The sequence below is a fragment of the Miniopterus schreibersii genome (genome assembly GCF_964146895.1).
Source record: "Miniopterus schreibersii genome assembly, chromosome: 2".
Classification (NCBI taxonomy): Eukaryota; Metazoa; Chordata; class Mammalia; order Chiroptera; family Miniopteridae; genus Miniopterus; species Miniopterus schreibersii.
Genome location: NC_138102.1, coordinates 159381208 through 159402141, shown reverse-complemented (window position 1 = coordinate 159402141; position 20934 = coordinate 159381208). Strand labels below are relative to the sequence as shown.

Here is a 20934-nt window from a genome sequence, read left to right as displayed (position 1 = left end):
CCTGAAGTCCATAAAGATGTTTTCCTAATATTTATAGTATTAGCTTAATCGTTTTAATGTAGGTTATAATCCATTTCAATTTTTTTATAGTATAAAGGAAAGTGTCAGGTTCATTTATTGAAATAGAGACCATCTTTTCTCCATGAATAGTAGTGAAGGGAAATGAAGTGTATGTTTATTTCTCATTATTCAACAGATGTATAGCACTTAGAGACTTCAGAGGAGTTTGATTTTGCTCTCACTAGAATGATGAATTATTTTTTTACTTCAAATTGAAAAGTTTATTTTATAAAGGAATAATTCAAAAACATTTTGAGGGTATTTGTAATAGAAATGAGGTTATATGTAATCTCATTCCTTTATTGGGCTGGTAATAAATGAAATGCCTTTGCCTATGAAATAATTTTTAAGGAGAATTAGTACAGATGAAAGAAACTGAAATTCTGAGGGATTCAGTGGCCTGTCCACTATCATGCATATGTATATTATGATATAGCCAGGAATAAAATTATTTCCCCTGAGTTTCTGAGTTATCTTTCCTCACTTGGGCATAATTATTTTTGGAAAACTGACAAGAAGATTCTAACTAATAATTCTTTTTTGTACTGTGGCTGATTAACTTCTTTTAATCGATGACCCTTCTCTGTACACTCAGATGGATGCTGAGATCCAAACAAACTCATCATCAGAATTTTGTGATCCGTCTATCAAAGGATGCCTAAAATTCTAATTCCTCATGGCTTCTGTCATGTCATGTTTATAGATAATTCAAGTGCTTTTGTGAGAGATAACTGATAGTGTCTAATCATTTCTCATCATTAGAGTGAGGATCAATTTCTGAGTGTATCTTGGTTCCACATTAGTAAGTATGGGATGCATCAGAGTAAGACTAAGTGGATAATTTATTTAACATTCCTAGCACTGATTCTGATTACCTTTCAAATGATGAAAATAAATACATCATTAGGTTGAAATAAGAATTTAAAAATATAAAATACAGCATAAATGGACATAGCTATCATTCAATAAATATTGTTTTTTTGCTTCTTTTCTTCTGCCTTACTCCTTTCTCTTCTCTCCTTCCTTTTTTTCTCTTGGCTACAGAGAATGATCCTTTCTGCAATGAAATATGGCAGAGGCAGGAAGGAAGCGCATTCTCTCTACTCTCAGAGAAGGCATTTGGCATGACATGGAGGGAAAGCAAACAGAATTTCCCTCTGTGGTCAAAGGCCAGCTGTTACAATGACAATTTATTTTTGCCCTACATATTTTTGTATGTCGGCCGTATTCTTTCTAAAGTTTAGAAATAGCATTTTCTCATGTTAACTACTTTAATTTTGCAAAGAAACTAAACAACACAAAATGTTTCAAGTTCAGGGACTAGAGAGTATGTCCTAAAATGATTTTGCTTTTTTAAGTCTGTGGGTTTTTTAAAAATTTCCATTGCAATTTCTGTTGAAAGTTTGGATAGACGGTTGAATTTTCCATTTAAACTTCTTCTATTGCTATTAAGTTACATGCAAATGATTTTATCTTTTCTTCTCCTTCTTAATAAACAGAGAGTTATCATTTTTGCTTAATTTCTTGGAATTTTTTAAATTAAATAAGACAGCTTCCAGTAGATACAATACATCAACATTAACAAACAGTGATAACACTGGTTATCTTAGAAGTATCACACAGAAGAGTAAAAATTAAGATAATTACTCAGGGAAAGGTGCTTACAATAGAAAACATTATTTTTTGTGGCTAATCTAGCACAGCAAATTTACCAATTGTATTATGATGTTTTCTAAAATTAGGTAAATTTATATTAAAAATCTGTGAGATGATGGAAAATAATCTTAACTTGTGAGGAAAAAATATTTGTATTATGCCTAAGAGTGATGTCTAATTTTACTTCTTTGGATCCAGTTGGCTATAAGAGTGTGAAAAGTACCATAACTTTTTTCTTGTATTTTTCTGTCTGTAAAATTCAGATCTTAATATTTATTTTTTCCAACATTAGAGTAATATTGTGAAGGTCCATTATATAATATAGAATTTTATTTCACTGGGAGAGAAGCTCTGAAAGCGTCCCAAAGTACTGTTATCATAACTCATTACTATTTCATCTTAGTGGCTAAGGCTACATGGGAATCAAAGTTTCCAGTTTGTATGTTAATTGTACTGACCATCTCAAAACATTTAACAAATCTCTCATAACTCTTGTTTAGGACAGTAACGAAGAAGATGGTCTATATTCTGAATGCGTATCCTGAAATAATAACAAATTAGCTGAAATTTACTTGAGTTTTACTAATTGGGTAAATATATTAAATTCAAAAGAAAATAAATAAAATAAATTGAAGTAGATTACAGATGTTAGTGTAAATTACAACTGATACTTCCATTTGGAATATTTAGATGGTAAACATGTTAAGGTCAGCACATTTTATGAGGTGACGGGAAAAAGAGAAGTGTGTAATGAAGAAATCAGAGTAAAATGACTTAAAAATACCTAAGATGAAAGAGGAGAAGCTTTGGGAGGCAAGAAGTACATCTCATCTGATATTCAGGAAATTTGCCATCAACTTGGTCCAGCACAGACAGCTTGTAGATGCCCAGGGAATTTGAAAGGGAGAATCTAGCAGACAGTATATTTGAAATGTCCTACTTATTTTTTTCATAATCTGTTATAATTTAATTATCTTGAAATATGAGAGTTAATATATCCAGGGGAAATGTGATAAATGAAAAAACTTTAGTTTATTCAACTAAAGTTTATTTATTTGGTACTTTATTTGATGGAAAACTGTCTGAGCAAGGAACACAGGATTCTGTAATGAGCACAATTATTGCCATGAAGGTTAGATTGGAGGGTGAGAAATGTGAGCCAGATAAGCTAATAGGAAATTGTGATAAGAACCGAGGCTGCTGCCCATGGGACCTTGCAAAGGGCTTCAGGCTGAGGGGAAAAAAGGAGTTTTGATGACTAACTTGTGCACCTTGATTGCAAACATGTCTCCTGGAGGCACCATATGGTTGGTGGGGGCAGTTAAAGTACTCTAAGTGGGGGCAGCCCACGGTACTCCCAAGAATAAACCTGATCCTGGAATCAGAAAAATATCTCTAGGAGAAGGTGTTGATATCTAAGTCAAGAGCAAAAGTATAAGAAGGTGTTAGAAGATGAAAGTATGGGCGGAGGGGTGAAGGTTTGGAAGGGCATTATATCAGACGTAGTAAATATTTCGTGCAGAAGGGCCTGGAGGCAAGAGAACACATGAAGCTCTGGAAGTTTCAAGGGAACACAGGCCTCTAAAAGGAGGTCAGTTACGAGAAGATAGTCCTGACTTTTTAAAAAATATGTCTTTATTGATTTCAGAGAGAAGAAAGGAGAGAGAGAGAGAGATAGAAACATCAATGATGAGAGAGTCATTGATCGGCTGTCTCCCGCACACCCCCAACTGGGGATCCAGCCCGAAACCTGGGCATGTGCCCTGACCGGGAATTGAACCCCGATCACCTGGATCCTAGGTCGATGCTCAACCTCTGAGCCATGCCCAGCCAGGCGATACTCCTGACTTTTAACATACTGAGAACAATGTCCTAAGAATAATCCTATTTTGATTCTGGGACTCTTCTAGGTCAGGTAGGGAGGCAAAGGTCCAGTACATCATGGAGTTGCAAGACAGTGTATTCTTAGTGCTATGACTCCTTATGTCCCAGGTTCGATTTTTACTCTGCAAAAAAAAAGAAAAGAAAAGAAAGAAATCCTAAGCACATTTTCTGAAGGTTTTCATTCAGAGCCTGGTTTTTAGAAGGTGTTTTTTTCCAAACCCTCTTTTGGGGGATAGGATTGAGAGAGGGTATAAAACTCTGCCCTCTTTTTGTGTCAATCCTGGGTCTGTGAGAAATGATTCAAAGTCAAGCACCAGATATGTGTAGAAATAGGGACTTAAATGATACACAGCAAATCATGACAGCAGTTAGTTCTTGGGAGGGAAGACAGAACCTGGAACAGAAGGAGAATCAGCTTTATGTATTCCATATTTAAACAATCAGAAAAAAATGGGAGAAAATGTTAGCATTTATTAACTCGGGTCATGAGTAACCAAGTTTGTTGTATTATTTTCTATTGTCTGCTCTCTTCTGTGAAAAATAATAATCAGGTGCCTCTTAGCTCATGTTTGGCTCTTCAGGGGCCCATACATTCATCTTTGCCACTTACCAAACCCACAAACCTCAGTTCAACTGGAGAAGTGAGAATTAGCCTCTCCTCTTTTTTCAACTTCACTAATTTCATGATCATGCCCTTTCAAGGTGGGTTGATTTCTAATGTGATCATTTTAATGCTAACTTAATGTATAGTCAAATCAAAATATTATCTGTTACTACATGATGAAAAGATTTTAAAAATAAAGCAATGTGATAGATTGCCAAAGATTGCTATATATTTGATATATTAGATTCTAGGAAGATTATTTAAGAGACTGGATATATAAATCTAAAAAAGAAAAAAAGGAAAAAATTATGTCAGTGGCTATAATTTGTATTTAATGATATCACATTGGCTTGTGAGTCAGAGGTGGGAGACTTGTGATTATTGCTCATCGCAGCAGATGCTGAGCTTGTATTTAAACCTTATTTGTTGGCTCAAGATAATGTGGACATCAGTGATTAATTGTGTAGACAGTATAAAAATAAATTCTAATAGCAGAGAAATGGCTGATTGTTGAGTGCCAGATTGCTCCTCCGTGGCATCATTTCCCGTTTAAAATCCAACCAGCACAGCACCAGAAGGCCCTTTCTCTGTCTTTTCTAACATAGAGGTGTTCCACTCCCCCCATCACAGTGTTTTAATCTTTGTGAATCTGATAGACTGAAATACTAATAACTTAATTGCATAACATCTTTGTGCCAGGTACTGTGCTAAGAACCCCCATGTCATTTCATCACTATTATTAGCTCCATATTATAGGTAAGCAAACAGGCTTAGAGAATTTCAGAGAATCGCATGTAGTTACACAGACATTAGGCTATGGAACTGAGGTCTAATCCCAGAAAGTTAGTTCTCTGGAGTCCAAGCTTTCAACCATTTTGTTAGACCTCTTCTTAGAGTCACATTCAAGTCACATATATTCGATTACTAAGGAGGCTGCACATCTATTCATCAAGGAGGCCTGGGGTGGGGTGGGAGATGAGTGGAGGGGGGGAAGGGGGAAAATGGGGGACATCTGTAATACTCTCAACAATAAAATAAATTTTTTTAAAAAGTCTCTTAAACCCCTTGAAGGAGCAGCAGTATAATGCTGCAAATGAAAGCATAGGACTTGACATCAGGCTCCCTGTATGCAAATCTGACGTTACTACTTACCAACCATGGCCACAAACAAGTTTCTCTGTGAAGTGAGAATAATAACATCCCCACCTCTTAAAGCTGTGACGAAGAGTAAATTTGATACATAATATATCAAGTGCTTAGCTGAATGGCTGCTACATCATGAGCAAATGATAAATATAGAAGTAGTCAAATGTACATTGTTTTGTTAGGAAGGATACTGAATTAAGAGGCTAAGAGTGGGGTCCTTAATGAAAACAAATTTTGGGGAAGACAGAAAATAGAAGACTTTTTTTAAACTCCCTGCATCCTATGTGCCTGTTCTTTTTTATGCATCACCTTAAAGAACATTAACAGTTACCTAATTGCCACTTGATTGTATACCTGTTAGTCCTCACATTGGACCAGAAACGCATCGATTCATTGATTCATTCAGTGTCAATTGATTTCAAACCCAGTGCTAGACATTGTGTAGTCAGAACTCTGAGACTATCAGTTGTGTTGTCATTAAACTATAATCTAGGCATTCATCAAAACATCTTGATATGCATGAGTAGATGATAGTAAAAGAATATTTCTGTAACATAAAATGACAAAGTAGGCTAATACCGTGTCATAAACTATAGCATAGTCTGTATAATCCCTTAGAAAGTTTGTGTGAGTGCACTCAGATTTCTTTCAGAGATTCACAAAATGATATATTTTTCTTGTTCCTCAGGGCTCATCAACATACCTGCGGTAGCCCTTGGAATATTCTCTGGAGGGATAATAATGAAAAAATTCAAAATTGGTGTATGCGGAGCTTCAAAAATCTATTTGGGATCATCTGTACTTGGGTACATCCTATTCCTTTCCCTGTTTGCATTGGGCTGTGAAAATTCTGACGTGGCAGGACTAACTGTTTCCTACCAAGGGTATGTTTGCTCATGAACTAATTTGAAGATATTGGCTTGCTTAATCAAATTAATTTTTCACAGAGTTTCAAAATAAGATAATTTGATTTTTGACCATCATAGCCATGGGAAGGGAAGAATTGTTCTATTGTGGAATAGCTGACAGTGTTTATGACATGAAAGTTGTTATTGTCACCAAAATCTGTCATCTCCTTTGAATTTAAAGGTGTTAGAAAAATATTAAAAGTGCTAAACCTACATCTTACTTTAGGGCAGCAACCTGAGAGTGGAAAAGTCAAACCTTGCCTCTTGCCTCTTCCCATTCTTAGTAAAGAGACATTGTATGGGTTATTTAATAGAATCCAGCTTCAATTTTCCCATTAAAAATAGAAATAATAACTGCCTTTTAAAGTTTGCTGGGACTTAAGCAAGATAACATATGTGAAAGTGATCAATACTGCCTGGCATGAGATATATGTCATTCATGGAAACAACTGTATTTTTTTTTTCTTTGAACACCTAAATAACTGGGAACGTCTCTATGCCACTCTTATAACAAGGGTGGGGAAACTTTTCTCTGCCAACAGTCATTTGAATATTTATAACATCATTCTCAAGCCATACAAAATTATCAACTTAAAAATTAGCTATGAAGAAAGCTCCTAGATCTATTGAATTTCGAGTCCCGCCTGCGGTTGCCTCGGCAGGGCCAGACCAAAGGATTTCAAGGCCTATAGACAGCCCGAGGGCCAGACATTCCCCACCCCTGCTTTATAGTCTCTGTTGTACTCAAATCAAGTGAAGTTTCAGGAGAGAATTCAATTTCTTGACCCAGGGACCCACATGACAGCTCTCTTTAGTTCTTTGCAGTTGACCAAGAGAGTATTTATTGATACTCTCAGACCTATGCCATCCCTATGGGTAGGTGATTGGGTTTCTTGGTTTATGGTGTCTATCACTCTATTTTAAAATTAAAGTATAGTTGACATACAATACTATATGTTTTTGAGTGTACAACATAGTGATTCGACATCTATATACTTTATGATTTGATCACCATGATAAACCTATTAACCATCTGTCACCCTCCAAAGTTATTATATTATTGGCTATATTCCCTGTGCTGTATATTACATCCCTGTGACTTATTTATTTTAAAACTGGAAATTTGTACCTTTTATTTCCCTTCACCTTTTTCACCCATATCCCTGCCTCCCTCCCATCTGGCAAACATCAGTTTGTTCTCTGTCTTTATGAGGCCATTTCTGTTTTGTTTTATTTGTTCATTTGTTCTGTTTTAGATTCCACATACAAGTAAAATCATACAGTATTTGTTTTTCTCTGTCTGACTCATGTCACTTAGCATAATACCCTCTAGGTGTATCCATGTTGTCATACATGGCAAGATTTCATTCTTTTTTATTGCGGAGTGATATCTCACCAAATATATATACATATATGTGTGTGTGTGTGTGTGTGTGTGTGTATAATCACATTTTCTTTATTCATTCATCTATTGATGGAAATCTAAGTTGCTTCCAAATCTTGGCTGTTGTAAATAACTTCGCCATCCACATAGGGGTACTTATATCATTTCCAATACGTGTTTTCATTTTCTTCAGATAAATACCCAAAAGTGGAATCTATCACTCTTAATATAAGGCTAGATCTTGAAGAAACTGTTTTGCCCTTTCCCTTCAAGAGTCCTTGCAATCACACTGTCTCTGAACATGAGTTCCCAGAGGCATCCATCATCTAACTCTACATTATAAGTTTAAAAAAATTATCGAGTCACTCCTGTATGCCATGCTGGCCTCCCTGATTGCACCTGCCTGACTGACTGGAAGTACCTGTGGCTCAAAGGTCAATGCTCCTGACACTACCTTCTGTTTCCTGCTGGTTCCACTGCTTCTCGCTTGCTGCTTGCTTTCCAGCTCCCTTCCTATGCTTTCTTCCAAATTTATCTATCTGTCTTGTCTCCATTTTCCAATCTCCATCACCTTCATTAACTTGGTTTCTCCTATTGTTAAGGAACATCAGTTATACTTTTGTTATCTGAACTGCCCAGGAAAATTAATGAATGCAAAGTTCATATGCCATGCTTCTGGAAGTTATCACTGTAATGTTACCCTTACCTGAGTGTAGTGTTGCCTTGGTAGCAGCAATGCAGATTAAGAACTACAGTTATGAACAGAAATTACAGGAAGGTTCTGCAGAGAGTAGAAGGCTTGGGCTATCTTTAACTGTCCCTATAGTCCTCCTGGTAGATGGACAGTGGTAAAGTACTTTGTATTTTGCAATTTACAGAACGTCTTAACTTTCATTATCTCCCTTGTAGCCTCAGAACACCTTTAGAGGTGAATTTTGTTATCCTTGTTTGAAGAAAATTGAGTTCAGAAGGGTTAGTTGGCTTCCTCACAGTATTGTACTCTTTCCACACCATGCTTCCTCCAAGACAAAAGCAAACACATAGACAACAAGAGCAAACTTCTGATGTCCATTAAAAGTATAATATTTTATTGTAAAACTATTTATAATCAAATATAAATATCTTTAAATCAATAAAATATATTAGATTTATTGCATGAGTACTAGCCCTGAAAAGCACTCACCTTAAAAGACTGTAACTGCATTGCAGTAATGCCATTATTGTTTAAAACATTCTAAAACTCTTCGTTTGCTTTTTAAAATATTCTCAGCAATGGCAGAGAGTTACTTTAAGAGTAGCTTTGCTCTTGGAAGCAGCCCCCCAAAATGCCAGCCTCACTAGGAAAGTCTCTCCCTTCCCAGCATGACTAGTTTGAAAGAAAAACTTCATTTGAGTATAAACATTCTGGCATATTTCATAAAACTCATAACTACAATTTTAAACAACTCTGCTATCAACACATCCTTCATAAAATATATATGCAATTAGTTTCTGCTTCAAGTAGATGATACATTTAACTTACCTTCGTTAATATGAAATAATTGGCTTCATAAAATACAACCTGCTCCCCAGGGACTGTCCTGAGTTGCATTGCGCAGCAGGCTGTTTTGATTCTGGAATTCAGCAGGAACACTGTGAAGAAGCTTTAGATGGGATGGTGCATAACGAGAATAAGGCTGGTGTGAGACAAGAATTTAGAATCCAGAGACCTGTAAGGATTATTATGTGTCACTAATAAACCTTGTGAATCTGAGCAAATTATCTGCCCACTGTGGACTTGACTTTCTTGATCTCCCAAATGAGAAATTGCCCTAGATCATGCCCAGATTCCTTTCAGCTCCAGCCTTCTATGATCTCAGTATCCATAGTGGATACCGATTCGAGGCTTTCGAAGGCACATCTTTATACTTTCAGATCCTACCAAACAGTCCCAGGTAACGATTAATGCCTGATGGAGGAGAGTGAAATGAAATATCCCCATTTGACTTCTCAGGAGACCTACTTAAATACCCTTTCATTCTGTTTGGAGGCATTTCAGAGGTCTTTCCTTTTTACAGTTGAGGTAGCCAAATCTATAGCAGTGCTACTAGATGGATTATTACATCAATTAAGAAACTACGATTGCAATTATTATAGGAAATACCTCTCAGAGGGAGGGGTCAAAATGATGGATTCTGTCTCCAAAATAGAGCACCATTTTTCTTTGATTGATTGACTTACTGAGATCTTATTTCTTCGCCTACTGAGTAGCAGGAATTGTTTTTGGTGCTCATGATACAGAAGTGAAGAAAACAGTTTCTGCTCTCACTGAGAGTGTATGACAGTGTATGTTTTTGTTTGTTTCTCTCATTTATTGGTAAAAACAATAGAGGGAGGAGAATAAGAAAATAAGTAAATTCAAAATGGGAAAAGACAAAATTAAATTCTGAAGGGCCAATGAATGGCAATTAAGGAGCAGAGAGAAGAGACATGACGTTGTATAAGTACACCCCCAGACGGGTGAAGAGATATGGATAGTGTAAGGAGACTAAGCATAGAAGGATTAGGTAATTCAGGCGAGAAGAAATAGAAGTGAGGGAGGAGGAACACAGGTGAGACAAGGGGGGAAATACAATGAATGAGAGGTAACAAAAGAGAGGGAGAGAACAGGGAGAAGACAGTCAAAATTGGGTAATGTTGACTGTTTTTAAAAAGCTAGCTTTCTGAGGGCACATATTGTCTCATCCATATTTGTTACGATCTTCTTCCAATGCAAGGACTTAGAAGGCTTTGATAAATATTTTATAAATAAATGAATGGGTAAGTCCTTTAAAAAGCATGTGAAATAAAGTCAAAAGATATGGAAGAGCTTCACAAAGTGGGAGGATATTGGGAGAGAGAAAAGTTAGTGAATTGGCAATGCGTTTATTAGTCAGACATACACTAGGAGAATATGTAGCTCTTACAGATGTTGAAAGTCTGTTGAGATGTTGACTGTTTGGCTCTTTTTTTACTTCACCATACCATTAGCAATGCCAATTTACTGATGTTTGAACAACTCTGAAGGAAATTTACACTCTGAAGGAAATGCCTGCAGTGCATTTAAGTAATGTCATTTTCATACATCTTTGCATAAAAATATAGGGTGTCCCCAAAAAAGTGTATACACACTTTAATGGCTGATAGCTTAATTTTGAAAATGAAATGTATCTTAATAAACACTGTCTTTATAAGTATCCAAAGTGTGTATATAAATTTTTTGGGACACCCTATATATTAGAAGCTTCTAGAGGCAATAGACATAAATAAAATCCATGTTATGTGACGTTCAAAATCTCTATAGATAACTTTCAAGAGAAAGCTGTTAATAGTGAATGGACTCATATTTAATGATTAGAAGCTGGTATTTCTGATGACAATTGTATTTCCAAAAGGCAAATTTTGTTGGCAGTGCCATTTATATCTCTCCAGAACATTGATTTTTAAAAATATTAGGGTGCTGCCTGCTAAGAGGTAATATTTTATACTGTTACATTTCTTTTCAGAACCAAACCTGTCTCTTATCATGAACGAGCTCTCTTTTCAGATTGCAACTCAAGATGCAAATGCTCAGAGACAAAGTGGGAACCCATGTGTGGGGAAAATGGAATCACATATGCATCGGCTTGTCTTGCTGGTTGTCAAACCACCACCAGGAGTGGAAAAACTATTGTAAGAAATCCTCGCCAAAGTGTGTGCCCATGGACCTCCTACAATAAAATTTATGCAACTCTATGGGGGACTCAGGGGCCAACCTAGAACCAGACCACTCGCGTGGAAACCCTGGCTCTTACTCTGCCCTTGTTTTTCGTTGTTGTTGTTGACAGTATTACAGATCTCCCCCATTTTCCCTCTTTTTGCCCCCTTCCACCCACCACCCACCCCACCCCAGACCTTCCCCACACTATTGTCTTTGTCCATGGATTATACATATATGTTCTTTAGTTAATCTCTTCTTGTCCCCTCCACCCACTCACCATTGAGATCTGTTTTTCTGTGCCCTTGTTTTTCTTGTGTGTGTGTGTGGAGACAGGAAACATAATCAGCATTAGAGAAACTAGAATTGTTGAAAGAATTAAGCTAAGAAACTGGAATTGTTGAAAGAATTAGAATCATGGAACAGGCTGGAAGAGCTTTGTAGCTATGCAGTCTAATTACCTCTTTTTGCTTGCAAGGAATATTAACCTTGAATGAGAAAGTCTAAGTCATAAGATATGATAAGATCTGTATTGTGGTCCATATCTGCTGACCCCAAGGCCAGTGGTTTTAGGGGCAGCACCAATAAAGGCCAGTGGTAGGAAGTCTTACCCAAGAAATCTAGACCCAGGCGTTGGGAATCTGCTTTTGAGAAGGTTGATGGTTCTGGGACTGCCCTTCCTGAGAAATCAAGCTAATCTGTGTAATAAAAAGTTGGCGATCGGGATGTTTCTAGGATGGAAACACAGATAGAAAACCAATTGTGAAGGGTACTGTGTACATCGTGATTAACAGACTCATCCCTCCAGTCGCACCTTTACATTCCTGCCTCAAACACAGACTCTTCCTCATATTCGCTGTGTTTACTGCACAGTGGTCACTGCTTTGTACTCGTGGCTGATGAGATCTGCCTGTATTTAACAGTCCTCAGGGGCTGAAAATTAACACACATATACTTACACATGCTTATCAACAATATGAGGGTGCTTACCAAACACTGCTGCAGACACAGAGTAACATGCTGATTTTCTCTCTATTTATTGTTACCTTGACATTTTATTCAGGACAGAAAGGATTGGTCTCTAGCAACAGTGAATAAAATTACCCACCTATCTGCAACTGAGATTTCACTCTCCCTCCCTTCTCACCCTTCTTTCCTTTTTATTTTTTTCTTTCAGCCACTGCTCTCTTACTCAAACTGCTTGAACAAAAGCAGTTTCTTAACTAGAGCTTCATTTACTGAAGACAATGCACGCTGGGGACTAAGACAGGTGTTTTAAAAACCAAATTGCACTTAAACATTATGCTCCTCGAGTAAATGGGCATTGTTTTATTTGCTTTCCTCATGTAAGAACTGAGGCACTGAAATGCAAGGGATGCCTAAAACTCATATCTAGTGAGAGAAAGAGTCAAGATTCAAAAACTTTTTACCTGGCATTAAAAAATCTCCATTGCTACTCTTCTTGAAAAAGAAATGCCACCTTCATTTCACTGTTTATCTAAAAATTCCCAAACTTTTCTGTGATAAAAATGACAACTTATATATACACATCCACACGTGAAATTTAGAGAAACTGATGAGGGATTATTAAAGTTGCCTCTCTGTCCAAGATTTAGTTGAGTTTTATTCATCACAGTATTTTTTTCCTAGTAACCACTATAAATTAGGTCATACCCTCAAATTTTGCCCATCTATTTAACAAATTTTTATCGAGTGCCTAAAATGAGAGCCTATTTTAGGCTCTAGATGTGCAATGATGATGAAGCAGAGAGTTTCTGCCAGGGGTTACATTCTAGTGAGAATATGTAGTTTAAATATAAATGATTTTATAATATTCTGATAGGTATCAATAAGCGCTGCGAGGATAAGAGGAGTTAGGATAAAAGGTGGAGAGATGGGGGTATTATTCTCAATGGGTGGTCATGAAAGCTCTCTAATGAAATATCTGAGCAGGACCTGAAGTGTATGCCAGCCATATAGCCACCTAGAAGAGCTGCCCAGCAGAGAACACAGCAAGGCCATGAGGCCTGGGAAAACTCACCATGATTGAGGGTTGACAAGGACATGATGGGAACCTATGTGTGTGGCTGGAGCAGGAGCAGAGAGGGAAAATCTTTGAGCAGTCAGTTCTAAGTGGGATCCAGGGGCTACGTCATAGACAGTCCATAAGCCACTTTAAGAATTTAGTATTTTATACTAGTATAAGAAGCCACTGGAAGGTCAAGAACAGTGATGCAATCTGACTGCCATTTTAAAAGGCTCGCTTTGGTTACTATGTGGAAAACGCAGTAGATGAGTACGAGTGGGAACAAGTTGAGCATAAAGAGACCATTGAGATCATCAAGGCAAGAAATGATGATGGTGTAGACTTGGAAGTGGCAGAGAAGGAGATAAGGCACCATTCATTTGGTAGGAGTTGCTGGGATATTTTTCTTTAAGATCAATGGTTTGTATTACAACCGTCAGCTGTTTGGATAATGAAATGTTATCTCTATAAATTTTGCTTTGAAATAAACATGTATTTTTAATTTTATTTCAATTTCACTTCAGTCATTGGACTTTTCCCTGTCTTGTTACAGATATTTCATAACTGCACCTGTGTGGGAATCGCAGCCACGATATCAGGAAATTCCTCGGGCATGGTGGGCAGATGCCAAAAAGATAATGAATGTCCCAAAATGTTTCTGTATTTCCTTGTCCTATCAGTCATCACGTCCTATACTTTATCTCTGGGTGGCATACCTGGATACATATTGCTTCTGAGGTGAACACTGATTCTCCTTCCCCAAGTTTGCTATAAGACATTCTGTAGTCATCTGGAGCAGTGGAATCGTCGTGATTTCTTATAGCTCTCTCAGGAAACGTCATGTGTCTTCTTTCCACTTTGATACTTTTCCCACATTGGGTTTTGATACCAAAATGTGGTTAAATAGAAGTTTTCCTGGTGAAAAATGTTTACAAGCCATTGGTCTAGAATGAATGTCAGTGCCTCCAGCACTGCAGCTGCTCAGTCAATACAGTACGCTATTTCTAACGCTGGTGCTATTAACCCGGCAGGTGAAATGTGTGTTAGGTTAAACAAGGTTTCACTGAATTATGGATGATAGACTTTATAAGGCTCTTTAAAGGCTCATCTAATGCCACAATGTTTTGCACTTATTACTTTGATATGTAGGTTATTTTTCTATATATTCTTACCCTTACTGGAACGTGTGTGTGTGTGTGTGTGTGTGTGTGTGTGTGTGTGTGTGTGTGTGTGCATGCATGTGCACACATGCACTGGGGGTGAGGTTAATGACTTCTAGATCAATTGAGGATCCTAACCCACAAATATGATGTTAATGACTCCATTTTTGTCTATAAAACCCTCAAAGAATTTTTAATACTGCATATCCCTTTGCATATTTTAAATGGACATCTAAAAATTTGTTATCATAAGTTCAAATAGTAACTAAGCATTGATTTCCAGTATAATATAAATATTTACATTTAAAAATATAATGATTTTAAATGCCAATCACTCTTTTAAATGTAACCAATGGGATCTAAAGATCACTGATTTGATAACAAATATAGCCTAATTTAAAATCATATGAAAATCTTTAATAGTCAAAATGTTGCAGATTTTAATATATCAAAGAATGAATATTAAGTTTTTCTAAAATGAAACTAATCAAAAGTATTGTATATATCTCTAATTTCCTGAAGTTTATATTATGGAAATTGATAAAGACAGATAAACAGAAAATAGGACCTATCATCCAGAAATCTGTTTTTTTAGAAAAGGGTTTAAGGATAAAATGAGATATTTGCATTTTCAGGTGGGAGCATGGGTTTGAAAAGATGGGAAATCATTGACTCAGAGTTCTCAGGACAGGATTGCTCTTCATAGGTGGCTATTTCTTCAACATCCTCTTATACTATGTCAAGTAGTTAATGGGCCAAATGACTGATCAGGCTACTAGAGGAAGAGTTTTACTCACTACCAGTTCCTCAAATGAGCCATGCTGTATTTTGACATCAGAAGGAGATGAATGTCCTTGGATTGAAGGCGAAAAGTTGTGGGTTTTAAACCAGAAACTAAATGAAATTATGCATATAAAGAACTTAGTACCATGGTTAATATTAATTCAGTAGTTGTTATATATCATCATTGTTATTACTATTAAAAGCCACAGACCAATCAGCTAAAGCTACCCAGTCATATTAGGATGTTCTTGTTATTTTAGATATTCTTGAACTTGGCTGGAAAATTCAGGTGCCCACTATTTAGCAAAGTGATTGTGATTGTATCAACCCAGATCAATATGGTCCTGTGCTTTTAGACAAAAACAACAAGAACTAGTTATAGGTTATTCTTTATTGTTGCCACAAATTCTTGCAATATCTTAGAAGTTTGAGAGAGTTTTTTCTGTGTTTTTGTTATTTTGCTGATTAAACATGATTTTACTTTACCAAACACCATTTGAATATGTCATGTAGGGCTGATTTACTTTTTAAGAGTGTTAACTATAAACTCCTTGATGCATTGCCTTTAATTTTGCATTATTTGCCTTTCCTATGCTAAGACACTAGTGGGATCTCCATAAATGTTACTTGAATTCTAACATTACTTTACTGTGTTAAGAAGACCGTCACTAACTTTATTATTTGCTTTAATGTAATATACATATATATTTGTAATAGTGCTTTTGTTGTTTTTAGGTGCATTACGCCACAACTGAAGTCTTTTGCTCTGGGTATCTACACCTTAGCAGTAAGAGTTCTTGGTAAGTATTGTCTATGTTTTAAGTATGGTGGCTATCACAAGTGTATTTGGAATATTTTTCTGAATATTTGTACAGAATTATCAGGCATAACTAAATTATATAGGTAGCTGGGTCCCTATTCTTTTTATTTTCTTCTTTCCTTTATTTCTCCTTCCCTTGACATCTCTCTTCCTTAGTTTCAGAAATATCTATTGAATTTGTGACATTTTTTGTTTAGCAATCTCATCTCTTCCAGCATTGGTCTATTGTCAAAAAAATAAAATAAAAATCCATTGCTGTTATAGGAGGGCCCTCTGAGAGAAAAGCAGAAATAAGAATCAGTGAGAAAAGCTAAAACCTAAATATCATGTTTTCCATTATTGAAATGGAAGGAACTCTTTTGAGCTACTCTCAGTGCTAGAATGTTTCATTTTGGTAGAAAGGTCAGATTATTCAATCAAAGTGGTATGGTTTTGAGTTGATGAGTTTTTTAATGTAATTGGAATTTTTTCTGACTACTAGATTTTTCAATATGCATTAATTAAAACCCATAGGAGATAGCATGAATGAGTCAGATAAATTTTATGTCCTTAGTAAGTGTATATTCTAAAGAAGAAAGTGAAACAAGCCTAAGTGTTTCTCTTTAATTTAACAGAAGAGAATTACTAGGGAGAAAAACAAACTCAGAGCTTTACAATATCTGTTTCTTGGTTTACATAGATCTTGACATTAAATGGGTATGGTATATGAAGATACAAGATAATCTTGAAAAAAAATGGGGAAACAATCCCCCTCTTCACCTCTGATAACCACAAGTCTGAGCTCTTTTTCTATGAGTTTGGGGATTTGGGGGGGAGGGTTGTTGTTGTTTTTAGATTCCACTTGTGGGATCATACAGTATTTGTCTTCCTCTGTCTAATCTGACTTAATATCTCTTAGCATGAATATGAATTTCTGATAAGATTAGAGAGTTATTATGAAATGTGTTGAATGGCATAGAGGTATGCTTGAAATGTCATCAGTTAGAGATGCATACTGAAATACACATAACGGAACTGACAGGATGTCTGAGACTTCTCTTAAAATATATATTTTTTAAAAGTTTCGGGGGATCGCCCGGTCAGACATGGCTCAGCAGTTGAGCGTTGACCTAGGATCCAGGCGATCGGGGTTTGATTCCTGGTCAGGGCCCATGCCTGGGTTGTGGGCTCCATCCCCAGTCAGGGTCTTGTAGGAGGCAGCTGATCAATGACTCTCTCATCATTGATGTTTCTATCTCTCTCTCTCCCTGTCCTTTCCTCTCTCTGAAATCAATAAAGACATGTTTTAAAAAAAAGTTTTGAGGGTTAGGGGAGGTATGGGTCTGGAGATAGATGTCACAAAAGTGACAAAATATTAATCACTGTTGGAGTTAATGGTGGCACAGGAGAGTTCATTATATCATCCTCTCTAATTTTGTGAATGTTTGAAAATTTGCTGCTATGAAAATTTTAAAACATATACAGAAATTTGCAAGCATTTGGATTTTTTTTTTTTACCTTTCTTCACATTATTAAGAGCAATTGAAGTTAGGTATCATCTAAGTGTTTTTAAGTGGTAGAGAACCTATTAAATTGGACAATACGTATGAAGAGAGAAATTTTATTTAAGACACTAAGTAATCCAAACTGACTGTTAAATATGTTTAATTAATTGCTCTTCTTGTTCGTGGGATTTTATGCATAATAGAATCAGTTCTTTCTTGAATCTAGAGTCCTTATCTTCCTGATACAGAGAGAGGGAGACACCATTACAAATGAAGTTTTCCTTATAAATGTAAATTTCCCTTAAAAAAAAAAAAAAGAGAGAAAGAAACTTATGCTCTGTCTTCAGAGTTTCTCATGTATCTTCTGTTTCTCAAAATAACCAGCTGAAAATAATCTTTATAGCAGAGGCATGTTGGGGGTGGCATGTTTGGTCGCCTACAGATGCCCTGGTATCTCCAAAGCAATAATTTTTGGGGCTGAAAGTAAGTCATTCCAGATAATCATTCATTTTAGGATAATAAAAAAGATGTGCATATATTTTTAGTAGCAATTATTTGTTTTTCTCACAGCAGGCATCCCAGCTCCCATATATTTTGGAGTTTTGATTGACACTTCATGCCTCAAATGGGGACTTAAAAGATGTGGAAGTAGAGGCTCCTGCAGATTATATGATTCGAATGCATTTAGGTACTGTATCAAACTCACTCCCACATCTCACTGCTATCACCCCCCAGGTTTGCACAGAGCGATTGGCACTAGTAATTCCTCATGTAGTCTCACTGCTTGTAAGAAAATGGATAGTCTAATCAAGGCGCATGTTCTGTTTTATAGAATAATTATATTATCAGTTAATTATTTGGATATACTTTTAATTTTCCCTATTCCTAATCTTAACTTGCATTTTTAATGAGTAATCATTTAAAAAACAAAAATGACATAAGATTCCAGAATAGAGTTCTGAAAGTTTATGTACACAAATGAGTAATTCCCTGAAACTCAGAAGCATTTAAATTTAGGTCACATTTTGGGTTTATTTCTATTCTTTTTCAAACTGAGCCAAACTGTCCCATTTACGTCAGCTATCATCCCCCTGGGTAAGAGTTGGATCTGGCTCTAAATCTGTCCGGCTTTTATTGCCAAACTGATGTTCAATTATTCCAGTACTTGAAATGCATAAAAGTAAAAGGTTTTCTCTGTGAGTGTGAGTGTGTATGGGGCTGAGGGGCATGGCTTTTTCACTATGGCATCATTTAGTCCAGTTCATCAAACATTTAGTCCCCTTATTGCTTAAAGCAATGCTTCAATGGCTTGAAAGCAAGAGGGATTATTTTATTTTTTTTTTAGATTTACAATGTTAGCATTTTCTAAAGAAAGAAACCTGGTGCTGAGCCATGGAAGTTGGAAGTTGGATGTGAACTGAGCCAATTCTCTTAAATAAGTACATTTGGTTTAATAAGCTTTGATGTTATGTGAGAATTTACTTTGGTCTTTGAAAGGGACCTGATCGAGTAGGACTCAGCTTTGCTCACATTTGCTAAGGCCATAATCACTTCAGTGTAAAGACAGTAACTCCGTCAGCCACTGGGAGGGCGTGGGCCGAGTGGATCGTTCAGTCTGGCCTCCGTACCTTCCTGTCTTATGACACAATGTACAACTAAAGGCGTCTCAGGGAAGAAACTGACTTAAACCTCTGGTCTGTTCTTAAGTCATGCTGTTCTACTGAGATCCCCGATTTCCCACGTAACATTGCTTCTTGCAGTTTTTCTGTAGAAGTGAATTTGGGCAAGGTTCAAGGGTAACCACATGATTTATTATTCTAACCTACACACTTTTGAGAGTGAAAGGGGCACTATTAAAAATGCCTTTGCCGAGCCAGTGTTGCTCAGTGGTTGAGCACTGACCCATGAACCAAGAGACCCCCGGGTCTATTCCCAGTCAGGGCACATGCCCAGGTTGCTGGCTCAGTCCCCAGGAGGGGGCGTGCAGGAGGCAGCAGATCAGTGGCTTTCTCATCATTGATGTTTCTATCTCTCCCTCCCTCTCCCTTCCTCTCTCTCTAAAAAATCAATAAAAACATATTTTAAAAATTGCCCTGGGACAACACTGGCATCAACTGGCACTGTTCTTGGCAAATAGGGATATGGTCACCTGGTCTAAGGGAACAATTTACAGAAGGATGAAAATGATTTGTAATTAGTAGTGACTGAAAATGATGATACTACTAGAAATTACTTGATGTAAGCATACTGCCTTCAATAGTCTGAAGTGTTCAAAGAAAGGCCGTTTATAGCCACTAAACCCGCATTCTTGAAGGAACTATCCTCATGGTAGTTATATTGATATTGATGTATTTTATTGGTATTGATATTTATTGGATGATATTATTACTATCCTTTCATATTTTATTTAAAGTTGAATAGTTACAGTAAGTAAGACTGAGATTCTCTCTTCTAGACACATATATCTGGGACTAACTATGCTGCTGGGAATATTGTCCATTTTCCTAAATATTGCAGTACTTTTGACATTAAAGAAAAATTACATATCAAAACACAGAAGCCTTAAAACCAAGAGAGAAATAACAACGGTAACTACAAGAATCAGAAAGGACAACTGTACCACAAGCGATCAGTTACTACAGCCCAGCTGCCGGCCAGGCAAGGAAACACGGCTTTAGAAAAAAGACACCTTGAGCCATCTTTTCTATTTTCCGGAAATTCTGCAAACAAGTTTTAATCAATGTGGACATTCTCTAACCTTTCTAAAAATTTTTACTTTGTTTCTGATCCTACATATTAGATAATGCATCTGAGAATGAATATAATTAATCATATTACAGAAAATATAGATGATAAAGTTAAACTTTTTAACTTACATACAAATCCCTTAATATTATTTACTTATTCTGCTTAATTTTACCTTGTGCCCATTGACATATTAGCTAAATTCCTAGTAGAACAATTGTCCCTGTAGTCGAATAGCTATGTGTAAAGTAATTTTGAAGCTGAGATACTTGTCTAGGATAACAGAATACTGTTAAAAAATTGAACTACATCTTGGCCTCCTTCAGATATCACCTTAATGATGGTGTTAGGGTGGGTCCAGACATGTAGAGGAATTTTTCATTTTAAGCTTCTCCTTTCTTTTGGGATATAATAATTGATATAGAAATGTACAGAGGCAAGTGATCTTGGGGGATTCGAACTTTGGAGTATTAGCTCTTCCACCATTCATTACATGTGCCTTATATGTGACATTTTAAGTGACCATGGTTGTCAAGTAATAAAATTAATATGAATATGC

At 36.4% G+C, this 20934-nt stretch overlaps 1 protein-coding gene across 2 annotated transcripts in view; it reads left to right on the top strand.

Moving 5' to 3' along the window:
* Positions 1-20934, top strand: part of SLCO1C1 (solute carrier organic anion transporter family member 1C1) — a 41524-nt gene extending 20590 nt beyond the window's left edge. The window contains exons 10-15 of one of the 2 annotated variants that reach the window (XM_081127313.1): positions 6039-6234; positions 11167-11332; positions 13937-14121; positions 16062-16126; positions 18201-18318; positions 20086-20934. In XM_081127313.1, the coding sequence (XP_080983439.1) occupies positions 6039-6234; positions 11167-11332; positions 13937-14121; positions 16062-16126; positions 18201-18318; positions 20086-20308 (953 nt within the window). In that variant the 3' untranslated portion in view covers positions 20309-20934. The remainder of the gene's footprint in view (positions 1-6038; positions 6235-11166; positions 11333-13936; positions 14122-16061; positions 16127-18200; positions 18319-20085) is intronic. The other variant, XM_081127314.1, reaches the window with a different exon arrangement.